The sequence below is a fragment of the Podarcis cretensis genome, assembly GCF_951804945.1.
Source record: "Podarcis cretensis genome assembly, chromosome: 7".
Classification (NCBI taxonomy): Eukaryota; Metazoa; Chordata; class Lepidosauria; order Squamata; family Lacertidae; genus Podarcis; species Podarcis cretensis.
In genome coordinates this window covers 47,411,397-47,424,724 of record NC_137176.1, presented here as the reverse complement: position 1 = coordinate 47,424,724, position 13,328 = coordinate 47,411,397, and the positions used below count along the sequence as shown (strand labels likewise).

At 41.5% G+C, this 13,328-nt stretch overlaps 1 protein-coding gene and 1 long non-coding RNA gene across 7 annotated transcripts in view; one reads left to right on the top strand and one right to left on the bottom strand.

The window, feature by feature from the left end:
- RBBP8 (RB binding protein 8, endonuclease) overlaps window positions 1-11,468 on the bottom strand; it is a 42,675-nt gene extending 31,207 nt beyond the window's left edge. For 2 of the 6 annotated variants that reach the window (XM_079982666.1, XM_079982665.1), the window contains exons 1-2: window positions 11,278-11,466; window positions 2,817-3,040 (exon numbers count right to left, since the gene is read on the bottom strand). In XM_079982666.1, coding sequence (XP_079838792.1) covers window positions 2,817-2,928 — 112 coding nt within the window. In that variant the 5' untranslated portion in view covers window positions 2,929-3,040; window positions 11,278-11,466. Of the gene's footprint in view, window positions 1-2,816; window positions 3,041-4,430; window positions 4,578-5,159; window positions 5,298-11,277 lie in introns of those variants that run through there. The other 4 variants (XM_079982661.1, XM_079982664.1, XM_079982662.1 and 1 more) reach the window with 4 other exon arrangements.
- On the top strand, window positions 5,605-6,655 carry LOC307219516. Its single transcript, XR_013840463.1, has 2 exons — window positions 5,605-5,722; window positions 5,764-6,655. It is a non-coding gene; the product is annotated as an uncharacterized lncRNA (long non-coding RNA).
- Window positions 11,469-13,328: the final 1,860 nt, after the last annotated feature.

The window sequence follows — 13,328 nt, the reverse complement described above, 5'->3', positions numbered from 1 at the left end:
TGCTTAAATCATATTAGCCCTAATGACATTTTTTACAAGTACCATATTTTTCACCCTATAGGACACACTTTTTCCCCTCCAAAAATGAAGGGGAAATGTGTGTGTGTCCTATGGGGCGAATGCAGGCTCCTTGGCTTCAGCGATAGCAACGCGAAGCCTCTGAAGCCTGCACTCCGGAAGCTTCGCGTTGCTTTCGCTGAAGCCAGGAGAGTCTGCTCTTTGAGGCTGGCGGTTGGGGAAAGCAACGCTTCCCCCATCTCCAGCCCCAGAGGATCAGGGGGCAGTGGGAAGGTGCGCGACGCCTTCGCGCTGCTCCCCGACCCCGCTTTGAGGCTGGCGATGGGGGAAAGCAGCGCTTCCCCCCATCGCCAGCCTCACAAGCTGGTTTGAAAAGCTCCCAAGAGCGGCACGCTCTTTAAAGGGTGCGCGGCTCCTGCAAGCTTTTCTATGAGGTGGGGGAATCCCACCAAAGCAGAGAGAAAAGTTGTGACATGCAATGAAGGTTGCGCCTGAAGCCTAGGCATTCAGCACTAAGTGTAGTATGCAACTTATTAGACTGTATTTTCCTCCAAAGCATGTTGTTAAAAATTAGAAGAAACATAACATTATCATTTGATTGCTTTCTTGGTAGCACAAGGATGAAGTTTGCACATGGAAAAACAACAAAATGACACAGTACAACCAGTGTAAGCACCAGGCACTTATTTCTCTGGCTACTGTCAATTTTGCTGACATTTAGAATTCAAAATTCATGAGTCAGCTTTAATTCATATTTATAGACTTCAGGAACAAGTAAAGTCCAGGCAAGTCTGTGTTTGATGTGTCTTAAATATCACTGTACCCAGTTCTATAGGAGGGACCCCACCTTTTGCAAAAATTAACTATCCTTCAGGCATGTCTTTGATGTACTCATGCAGCATCTAACTTTACTAATCATATAGAAACAAAGGTTTAGGCATGAAAAAATCTGCCTTATGGCAAGGCTGCACTGACACACCCATAGTCAATCTAACTAGATTTATTCAGTGTCATTTATTTCAGGGGGACCTATTTCCAAGAATATACAGGCCTATGTATTTTTGAAAGGTCATCCCCAAGTTTTTATTATTCCAAACTGCAAAAGAACATTAGACAGAATGTTGTTGTTTTTTTAACTTAAGTTTTCTGTTATTCGGCTTCATGACATAAAGGCACTCCTTAGATTGCAAAATCCTGAGGTGATGATGCCTCAGCATGTGCCTCACTGACGACATTCCACCCACTGTAAAAACTCAGCTGAAGAATGAAGTGAGCCAAAAGGATTAAAGCTAATAAACCTAGTAAGTTCAGTAAATGATTTGTGGCCTATAGAAGGTAAAATATATTGAGGAAATTACTATGCCTCTCACACCCCATCTTTTATCAGGCTCCCTTAATCCAAGTGAGAGGGTAGGGGTAACTGCAGCAAGGAAGTGTAGACTTCTGAAATATTGTTGAATGCATTAACCTGGGCTGTTTTAATTATTCTATGTGCAACATTCCCAGATATCACTTTCTCTATTGAGTTTTAATCTGGCCTGCTACAATCCTTGGTATCCCTAGTAGCTTGGACAGCGTTTTCTGCAACAGGCAAAACACAGCCTGTTATTTGGATCTATCTGTTCCCCAATACAGTGGTACCTCGGTTTACGAACTTAATTTGTTCCAGAAGTCCCTTCTTAAACCAAAGCATTCTTAAACCGAGACACGCTTTCCCTACTGAGGCCACCGGTGCCCTTCCACCATTCGTCTTCCGAGGCAAAGTTCGCTAACCGGGACACCTACTTCTGGTTTTGCGGAGTTCGTTTCCCGAATAGTTCGTTAACAGGACTGTTTGTAGACCGAGGTACCATTGTACTGTATAGGCTCGTTTGCTAGGTGAAATCAGCTGTTGGTTTTCTTCCTGCCCCTTAAATATAGTTGTTGTTTTTACCCGTTTTTAATTATCTTATGTGTAAACTGCCTTGAGACGGCAGTTTGGAAGGCAATTAATAAATTTATTGTAATCATAATAATAACAACTCTGATGTTGCCTGTTAATATTGCTGGCATTCCTGGGAATGAGTTGCATGATTCTGTCTGCATATAGAATGCAAATGCATGAAGACTCACAGCTGCTGCTTCTGGCATGTGTGCATGTGTGTAAGATATATCTCCTGTTATGAGATGGGGGCTGCAATCTTATAAGACACAAGAGTCTATGTCCAATTGAAAGGGACTAAGTTCCCACTTAAAATGCATAGATTTGTTCTGCATGATTAGCTCCATCAGGGTCTCCATAAAGAATCTCTTGTGGTTTCATTGTCATTTCTACATTCCAAGAACAACAGCTAGAAAATACTTATGTACACCATACACCTTGCTCAATTTCTACATCATAGATACTCTGGTGAGGATTTAGACTGGAAACCACATCAGCATTCTGCAAAATATTTACTCTGTTTCACAGTTCATTGTAAAAAAATCCAGCAGGAGAAAGACTGATAAACCAGAAAATCTTATTTTAAGATTATTCAGTTGCCAGAGTGTTCAAAACTTCAGTATGTCTAGGTACAAAACATTCTGCTTAAGCAACTGAACATTGAAAAGATCAGGTCTAGTCAAACAATATCAACTCAACATCAACCCACATTCATCTGTAATTATCATACACACCCCACCATATGATTAACATCTTGCTATGTTTTCACCAAATGTTCTCTGAACAAGGCACAAATACCAGCTGATCAAGAGCTAATTATGATGTATTTATTTGGTAAACACACTGGCCTGTTATAGATCAGCAACCATAACATTACCTTTTACTTCTTTATCATGGCATTCCTTCAATTTGGACCACAATTCCTTGAAGTAATCAGGAGCAGGTTCTGTGGAGTTTGGACTTCCACAAGTTCCTCCAGAGGTGCTCATCTTGTGTTTTCTGTTTTGAGTGTTTCACTTGTCTTTATGCAGTTCTTGCTGTTTGCCACTCTTTTAGTTTTACATCATACCGCTGATTTATTTTAAAAAGAAAATTAGATGCCTGCAATGACAGGTTGAAAACATTAACAGTGTATGACTTGCAACAGTTGGGAAAACACATGGTTGCTTTCTTGTTCCCTTAAGCTCCTTTTCTTCTAGCAGGGGAAGCAATACGGGGATGTATTATTCTTACATACAGGCATGCAGGTTGGGTAACAGAATCCTTTAATCTTCTAGTTCAGGAAGTCTTTCTTTTGTCTGTATGCTACAATTTTATTGCCTTGTATTGTTTTACTTGCTGATTGTTTTACTTGTTGATTGATTTATGGCATGCTACTGTATTCTACTACATAGTTTCCTTTATGGCATGTTACTGTATTCTACTACATAGCTTGCTTTAATATGCTACGGGGGCCTTTGGGCTGAAAAGCAGTACATAAATGAAATGAATGGTGATGATGATGATGATACCCTTGTATAACCTGAATAGTAATTAGCTCAGGCTAAGTGGCCTTGAATTAACTTGTTTCCTCTGGAACCTGTAGCCTAGTGCCCAGGGCATCAGGTACAAGTAACAACAACAGTCTTGTGGCACTTTTAAAAACTAATACAGTCACTCAGGCATAAGACTTCAACAGATGCATGGAATGGACACTAGTCTATAAAAGCTTATGCAATAATAAATGTGTTCATCTTTAAGGTGCCACAGGGGTTCTTGTTGTTTTTGCTGCAACAGAATAGCAGTCATCCATCTGTTAATAGGTACAAGGTATTTCAGGGTAACTGAAAGACTGTTTCCAGTACATGACTTGCAATTTCCTTCTATAAGTACCAATTCACACTGTTCAGAGACTGAGTTGCCGCACCCTCACTGGTGAACATGCCTCACTTGTGCCACTTTTCTGTGCAAGTAAAAACCAAGACTGACCATTTATTTTAAAGTTCTAAGAGTACATTTTACTGATATTTTAGGGAAGTCCAGAAGTTCACCATCAGGTGCATTACTGCACTGAGCTCAGGAACTGCTTGCGCTTATGAAATTCCCAGTTGCAAAAATGCACCTAGAACTAGTGCTTTTTTTCCTTAAAAATGTTTAGGGGTACTCTCATTTTCCTACTCATACTGAAATACTGCCCCTCAATGAGCCCAAACTTAAGATTCACATAATGTTTAGGGGTATGTGTCCCTCTGCGTACCCCCAGAAAAAAAGCACTGCCTAGAATCATTGGAGTTTCCAACGCTGCTGGTATCCAACAATGCCTGAAAGGCCACATACTCCTGCTTTTACAGACACTCATTTCAGTGCAAGATTCCCCCTCCGCCTCCATTTCAGAGCACACGATTTGAAGTTAAACAGATCACAGCTGAGCTTTAAAAATCTTCCTGTATTCTCCACATCTGGCAGTTAAAAGGGTAAAACAGATAAATAAACGCCCCTGCCCCATATCTACCTCACAGAGCTCCTGTGCCTTCAACACAGCCCAGAAAACTATGGGTTTGTTTTGCAGCTTCAGTAGCATTGCAAGAGGCGAACATCGAACAAGATGCAGGGCAAAGCGATATAGGAAGGAAAGTTCTTCATTCAGCACGTGGCCTGACCTGAAGCTTCAGTAGCATTGCAAGAGGCGAACATCGAACAAGATGCAGGGCAAAGCGATATAGGAAGGAAAGTTCTTCATTCAGCACGTGGCCTGACCTGAAGCTCTTAGCCGGCTACCCGGCTGGTGGGTGAAAGGAGGAAGAGGAGGGGGGAACAAAAACAAAGCCTCCACGTGACACGCGGACCCGCCCCCGGAAAGCGCAGCGCGCGCTCCTTCGCAGTTTGAAAAGAGCGGCTTTTTCAAAAGGGTGATAGGAAGGGGAAGAGGAGGGTCCTCTTTTTCCCCAGCTCCCAAGGCCCAGCCTCAAAACCGGAGTCGGACTAGTTTATGGGGTGGGGCTCCTTGCTCCTGCTCCCGCGCTGAGGTCGGGCAAGTTTAACCGCAGAAGCGGCGGTGGCGGCGTCTTTGGTTGGCTCGCTGTGGTTGCGGAGGGACACGGGGCGGATGCATGCGGCCGGCCGGCCGGCTTCGGACTATGGAGGAAGAGGAGGCTTACAAGAGTCCGGAAAGAAAGAGGCGCCGGGGGGAAGTCAAGCGGCCCGGAGGGAGCTCCGCCTCAGCCGGGCGCGCTCTTGTTACCTGAGGCAGCTGCTCGGTGGCTGGAGGCAAGCGGCTGGAAAGAGAAACGGAAAGTCGGAGGGGTCATACTTGGCCGCCGCGCCCGCCTTCTGACCGGCGAGGAAAGCGCTTCGTTTTCTGTTTGTTCTCCCCCGGCGTCTGCGACCGGCTCGGCCGAGGTGCTTTTGGCGGGACGGAGCTGCCCCTGGTGGCCGGAGGCTGCGCTGGCGACTCTCCTGCTCTCCGCCTCTGAGGGGGGTTTCCTTCCCTCCTTACCAGAAAAGACTCCCCTCTTCCCGCTTTCTTCCTGGCGGGCAAATGTTGGCGGACCATCTGAAGTAGCGCAGGAAGCTCTGGACCAGCCTACCCCCCCCCTCCCCCGCGCAGGTCCATCTAGCTCAGCGTAGCCTGCACTGACTGGCAGCAGCGGTTCTCAGGGTTTCAGGCAGGCGCTATGTCTCGGGGTTTGAAGCTGGGCGCTTCTGTACTCCCGGCGGATGCTTTGCCACAAGAGTTACTGCCCTTCCCTACTTAAGGCAGCAGGTCCACTTTTTCCTCACCATGCTTGTCTAGTGTTTGCCCCGGTAGAGAAGCAACGACGGGGGGTGGGTAGGAGAGAACCCAGCAAGGAGTCACAAAGCAACTTAAAGCATCTGCACTTCTTTTTATTGAACATTTTTTGCCAAATCAAAATACTGTCAGTATTTTGCAAACGGGGTGCTTCAAATAGAACAAATGCCATAATTTATTCATTACTGTTTATTAGAAACACTAGTTTAAAGTTCTTCACCCTTTTCATGTTGGACTCTTCAATTTGGGGCAACAAAGTGGGGGACAGGAAAAGGAGAGGCCCTGGAGGGGGCATTATTCCTTCTTCCTCATTAGGTCCAGCAATGCTCATCTCGCTCTATAGGCCAAGGGAGCCGGCGTACAGCTTCCGGGTCATGTGGCCAGCATGACTAAGCCACTTCTGGCGAACCAGAGCAGCGCATGGAAACGCCATTTACCTTCCTGCCGGAGCGGTACCTATTTATCTACTTGCACTTTGATGTGCTTTCGAACTGCTAGGTTGGCAGGAGCAGGGACCGAGCAACGGGAGCTCACCCCATTGCGGGGATTCGAACTGCCGACCTTCTGATCGGCAAGTCCTAGGCTCTGTTGTTTAACCCACAGCACCACCTGCGTCCCTCTTCCTCATTGGATAAACAATAAATAAGGGAGTGTGGAACTGAGTGTGTGGAAATTGTTCACCTTTGGAGGTGATAAAAACTACTGAAAAGAATGATTTCAATGCATTCATTTAAGTTTTGTGAGATGTGCATACACTCTGTTATACGGATGATTCGTAGGAAAAGGCTACTTTCCTACAAAGATATGTACTTTATCTATCTAAGCAGAAAGACACGCAGACATTGACAGGTGCTGCATAGAGCAAAGGTGCTGTATCAGAATATAAAAGTTGGTTGGGATCTAGATACTTCATTTCTCCCTCCTCAATAAAGTATCATTCTTATGAACTATGCAACTTGCTACTTTCCTGGAATCTGCTCTGCTTGTTTTCATGAACCCTGAACTCCGCACTGTACAGTTGTTAACCCTGATCTGCTTGCAATATTAACAGATAACTACAAGTGAAATTGTGCAATTGTCACTTGAACCTAGCTGTACTCCCTAGGAATGCTCTTTAAGCTAGCTTCTGCTTAGACTTCTAAAATCAGAAGCCAAATTGGCTAATAATAAAAGAAATGTAGGCCAGTGCCAAACTTTTTAAATACCACTCTTTCCTGCAATGTCACATTTCAAAGAAAGTTTGTGTAAATTTCAATTTAAAAGGGAAAGTAATTTTGGGTGCTTGTCCAAGGTAAATAACTGTAAGGTACTGCCACTGAGGGATATAGGGCATTCTTTTAAAATTTTGTTTGTGTGATTTGTTAGGTTTAAGATCCTTCCAAAGTCTCTAACATTTAGCCCCTAGCCATTAGTGAAGAGGCCACAGCTCATGCTTTGCATGCTGTGAAGTCCCTGGTTTAATCCCTGGCATTTCCAGATAAAAGAAGGTTGTGGCATCACTTGCACAGCATCACAAACCATAGTTAATTACACTTTGTTTGTTTTGTACCAGCCCTATTAGTGTGCAGAGGAAACAAACCATGATCCCTGATTTAGCACTATATCCAAACCAGGCCCTGTGGTATGTTTCACTCTCAAAATACCATAATCTTCCAAGATTTGTTCATGGCTTGCTAATTATGAGAGAGAGAAACCAATAAATCTGCTTTGCCCTTATAGTTATGTCACGGATCATATTTTGTCTCCACACATCTTCAGGGAGGTGCATAGCAGACCAGAAAGGCACAATGAAGATTATTATTTATAAATATTTTGTAAAATATAACACAACATATAAAATGTAATAAAATACATATAAAACATATTGACGGCTACTAGTCATGATGGCTATACCCTACCTTTAACATCAGAGGAAGTATGCCTTTGGAACCAGTTGCTGGGGATCATGTACACAATTTATTGTGCTCAAGTCCTGCTTATCAGGGACACCTGGTTTGCCATTGTGAGAAAAGAAAGATGCACTGGATAGGCCTTTGGTATGATCTAATAGGGCTCTTATGAGAATCCTCCTAAGCATCTTCATATTCACCATGTTTTACTATGATGTACAAACTAGGTCATTGTGGAATACCTCTACTAGAGACCCTGGCAAGATACTGCCATTCAAAATAGACAATAGTGGGCCAGATGAACAAATAATAGAACCTGATGTAAAACAGCTTTCTATGTTCTGATTTATTATCGGAGCAGAATGTAGGAGATACATCTGAAGTGAAAGTGAACATGAATACATGGTCTTTAAGGTGCTACTGGAAGGAATTTTTTTTGTTTTGTTTTGACTATGGCAGACCAACACGGCTACCTATCTGTAAATGAATACTAAGACATTGTAGTGCAGTGGTTCCTAAAGCCACCCCCCCCCCCCATGAACCCTTTGAAAATTGCTGAGGGTCTTGGCAGGCTACTTAATAGTTTTTCCTGCATGCTGTAGCAACTGTAATGTGGTGTGCTAGATGCTGTAGGGTTTTTAATAGTATTTTTGCAGACACAGTGGATTATCTGAATGAAGTTTGTTGACCACGGCTGGTCTGTGGACCACAGTTTATGTAGCACACAGTTAATCATTTCAAATGATGCAACAGGTTCATTTTGAACTGTTGATATCATAAGGCAATGATGGCTCCCCCCCCCCCCCAGTGTGTTATTCACTCTGGGTGAAAAGCATGTTTGAGGGTAGTAAGACAGAAGCTAATTTTCAGGAAACTGTTTGCAATGACAGGTATCCCCATTAAGGAACCCTAACAAACTTCCAAGGAATCTTCATTTCCCCCCCAGAATGTAATTTTCTACTGCTTTAATAGTAAAAGTTAGTAATCCCCAAGATTATTGTGGAAGGCATTCATGGAAACAGAATGGTGGTGGGTGAGAATATGTGGATGACTACTCAAATATAACATGAAACTACTGTGTGAGAATACCTATGGATAATTATCTAGGGTTAGTTATCTCAATACATTTTATAATGATCAGTGATATTAAATAAACAATAATTTGTCGGTTTTGTTACCCTCATTTACTCTTCCCTAAGTGAATATTATTTTAGAAGAAGGCTTTAAAAGTTCTCCGTTCTCATGGTTCTCAGTTTTTGGTTTAAATTATTTTTGTATCAGTTCATGAAGAAAGCATATTTTATAATAAATGTGGGCATGTTGCTGCTTTACAGCAGAGCTGCATGCCAAAATATTTCACTTGTTTCTATGAGGAAGATACAGTTATAAGTCAATATTGGAAAAACATCCTTCAGGTGAAACAGCACAACAGGCCTTTCCCTCATGCCATAGAAACAACAATCCATAATCTACTGAAATGAAAAACTGATCTGCCATGCTGTCTGGGGAGCAGCTCCTGTCCCCATTATATAAAAGGCATGTTAATTACACAAAGCTGATGGCATGGATTTTTGCATGACAGCTGAAATGCTGAAAACAACTTTCAGCTGAAATCTGGGATTTGAGGCAGAAAATCCAAACTATTTGTTATGTGTATAGCTTTTACATACACAAAATCAGTTTTCTTTTTTAAAAAAAGTCTAAGTTTTGCAAAACAGCAAATAACACACACACACAAGCTCATTTTTAAACCATAGCTATAAAACACACAATAAATTAGGTAACTGGTAATTTGCTGCCGTTTACTGGTGGTACCCCAAATGTGCTTTGCCTACAAAGTTCCATTACTTTGTCATACAGTACTTTTATATGAAGAACTATTAAGTGTAGATAATAGACAAGGTTTTATTACATGTTAAATAGATTCAGGGCCAAACAGAAAGCATGTAGCCCTGAGCACTGTGAGTCTTACCCCCACATGCTGAAGGACTTGACTCAAGCCAGCACAGTGGACCAATATAAGAGCAGGGTAATCTTGGCTCAGGATCCTTCACTCTGTTGCGAACTTTTCCTATGCAGTAGGAAACCTGGGTACTAAGAACTGTGGATCACAACCATTTGGAATACATACAAACATGTTCTACTTTCCAAAATATACATTAATTTTAAAAACTCATAGTTGTTTTTTTTTAAAAAATGAAATCTCTCAAAATCTGAATGTGTGAAACAAGTAAACTGCCCAAATCTGCAAGTTTTCTTTTACAATTCTTAGGCTCCAATCCAACTAAAATTAATTATGAATAAGACAAATTGAAACTAGTAGAAAAATTGCTTGTTATAGCCAATTAAAGTCATATTCAGGAAGACCCACTGAAACCATTCACTTAAATTCTAAGAAAGGACGGAAGTCAATAAATTTCAGGGGGTCTACTCTGAGTTTAAGTTGGATACAACTCATTAGTTTTATACTGATGAGAACATATTTTCCCAAACATTACAATGATACTATCTAGCTGTGCTTTGTACACTTAAAAGGCCTGTTAAGTCTGCCATTCAGTTTTATATCAGTTGTTATAGACACCTGGCATTCTTCCAAGAAATAACAAAGATAACTGTTCATCAACTTGGATATGCACACACGAAGCTGATACTTCCTCTGTGAGATTATGCTAGATCTCACATAATGCACCGAGCTGTTAAAGTACTTTAAAACATAGCCCACCAGGTTCCAATATTTTACTTTTTCCTTGCCTCGTCATTAGAAAAATTCCTATTTATTTTGTTAAAATTCCTATTTAAACCAAGCTTTATTGAGAAGAGAAACAACTAGAGGGTTTTCTATCCTTCTTTTAAAATCCATTTAAAAGTGGGATAGGAAGAGTAACATTTACTTTAAACAAAAGTTATTTTGTCCCAACAGGCATGACAAAACCTGTCTTCATTCCTTTCTATTCAGCTCAGCCAGTACAGTACTTAGGTTCAGTAAGTTAATCAGTTACCAGATTCTATAGCCTTTGTTTTCAAAGTCTAATTCTTATTTGACATTGTACCTGGGAATATACTGAGATCTATATCCCTTGGTTTTAAACCGATCATAAAGGTGGGACTACTGTTTTGGGAATCCTAATTTTGGATAGCCTCTTCTATTTGTTATTTAAAGCAAATAAGGACTTGACCTTTTAATATGCAGCATATAAATTATGGCTATGCCGTATCAAACTTTGGAAAGATCATTTTATGTGCTAAAATATTAAATTATTTAGGGGGTTGGCAGTGGAAAGTAAAATACAATTTTAGCATATGCATAGCATTTACCATATCATAGTTCCATTGTGAGATTATTGTGTTTACCACATATTCTACACACAGAAGCTAAGACAGGAAAGAAAGAGATTTGCCATAATTTATGTAGCAAGTCAGTGGCAACACTATTATTTAGGCCTTTCCCCCACTTCTGTTTTGTGCACTAACCTACAGTTCTAACTATGCCTACTTAATAAAAAAAATCACTAAAAGGAACTGCAAAATGATGTCACCAGTAGCCATATATGATACAGCAAAAGAGTAATACATTTAAAAAAACACAGAAATAAAATATACATCTACGCTGCATAAGAACATAAAAATTATGTGATAGGACTACACAAAATGCACAATAAAGGGAGATTTTAAAAACTTACCTTTTGGTGGTGATTGTGAAAGGTTAATGTGACTTTGCTTTTGATCAGGAGTGGTGATTATTTATTGTTAGCTTTTCCCTGAGCTTATAAACATCAAGCACATGTAGGATGAGGGAGCCACTGTGGACCCCAGTGCAGAATGCTGAGAGAAGTTCTGCTGCACCTAAGATATATACAATGTGCAATGGATAACCTAATATGTCTTTCATTTAACTGGCTGGGCAGGTTTCTGCATTCTCTGGGACATGGAATCATACCAGAATTTGTTGGCATAACAGGCCTGTCAAACCAGTTCCTTGGTAGAGCAGGAACCTGTTCAGCCAGTATGCATCAAAGGGCAGCTCAACATGCTGCGGCTCAACTTAACTCTGAAGCTTCGTAAGTGGTGAATTATTCACGCCTCCACCAACTCCCAACTTAGAATGTTGTAGCCTCCAGCAAAACAATTTACTAGAGGGTTGGGGAGTGCTGTATCCGTATCAAGTACAGCAATATCCTATTGTTGCAAAGTCTTCATTATTACATATCTAGATGAAGAGGTTGATAGATGCATTTCATTTATGAACGGGAAGATAGGCAAGTAAACACTTTGAAACAAACCATAAAAATTATTTCCCCCTCAATTAAATGAGATTTAAACATTACAAATGGTCAAAACAAAATCTGGGATCCAATACAAAACTGTTTTGTTTTTGTTTTTTAGTTCTGGGTAGAGAATACTCCATTAAGTAGTGGAAGAGTTATTCCATTGCACATGTGATTAAAGTGTAGGTAGCACAACACCAGGGTACTTTCTGGAGCTGTGTTTCGTATGATCTGCTTTGGTACAGAAGGTGTGTGCAGGAGAGGCAGGTCAGAAGAGATATGTGTTTAAACAAGTAAAACGCAGTAGCGAAATCTGTTGAAACATCATTTGCTGACAGTGAGATATTCCTAATTCCTATCCTGCTACAGCCTATTGAAGGTTTTAAAAGCAGTTATGCTTTTACATTTTTGTTTATTCTTTTCTAAAATAAAAAAATGAATAACAAATAAGAAAATATATTCATTACAGTATTTTCTTATTTGTTATTTTTATATTTCAGATAAAAACAGGTGGGTGACAATTAGAATGTGCATAGCATTATAATACAATTACACTTTATATGGTTTATGGCCCTGTAGAGATCCCCTTTAACTCATGGTTAGTAAAGAAATGTTTTGTTGCAGCTGACAAAGGCGTCCAGTTTTGCTTCAGGTCCAGGCCAAAGGGCAACAACACAATATGCATCTAAGGACCCTGAGCCGCCAGTCTACTCATAAGTAACCAATCCCTGATACTCCTTCATGGCCATAGGAGCCAGCTCCTAGGGGCCAAGGTCCATTCGCCCCCCCCCATAAAATATTTGAGGGTGATGCCGCCCCCCAGTTGATAGGCATTGCCGTTGAAATGGGCATCATGTGATTGATTATGCAGGACCTGCCCCCCCATCCCCAATATTTTATTCAAATTGGCACCCCAGTTCATGGGCAACAGCTGTGGTTAGGATGTGGTTTAGGAAGTTAGAGTCTATAAGGCTCTTGTGCCTTCCATTTGTTGGAAGCAACACAGGTATCTACCCTTGCTGTGCTTTATCCTGCCTGAAGTTTGTGATGTTGATGTTGGACAATTGCCTGACTTTGTCTCTGGATCACATTGATACCTCGACTCTCTTGGCTTGACTTTGTTGGTTGGGACTGGGCTACACTTCCAACCCTGCTCCATTGGTGAGTATTTTGGTGAAAGTTCTATCTCTTGTAACTGCGACCTGAGCATTAGAAGACCCTGCTGGATCTGACCAATAGCCCATCTAGTCTAGGATCCTGTTCTCACAATGGCCAATCGGAGGCCTATAGGAAACTCAAAGGCAGGACCCAAGCACAAGAGCACTCTCCCCACACACCCCTGGTTTCCAGCAACTCTAGCCCTTAATGACATCCCTGGGGAACATGACATTCCAACTCCCATGAGCCACAGCCAAAATAGACAATGGTCAGGGATTATGGGAGTTGGAATTCAACATCTGGAGGGC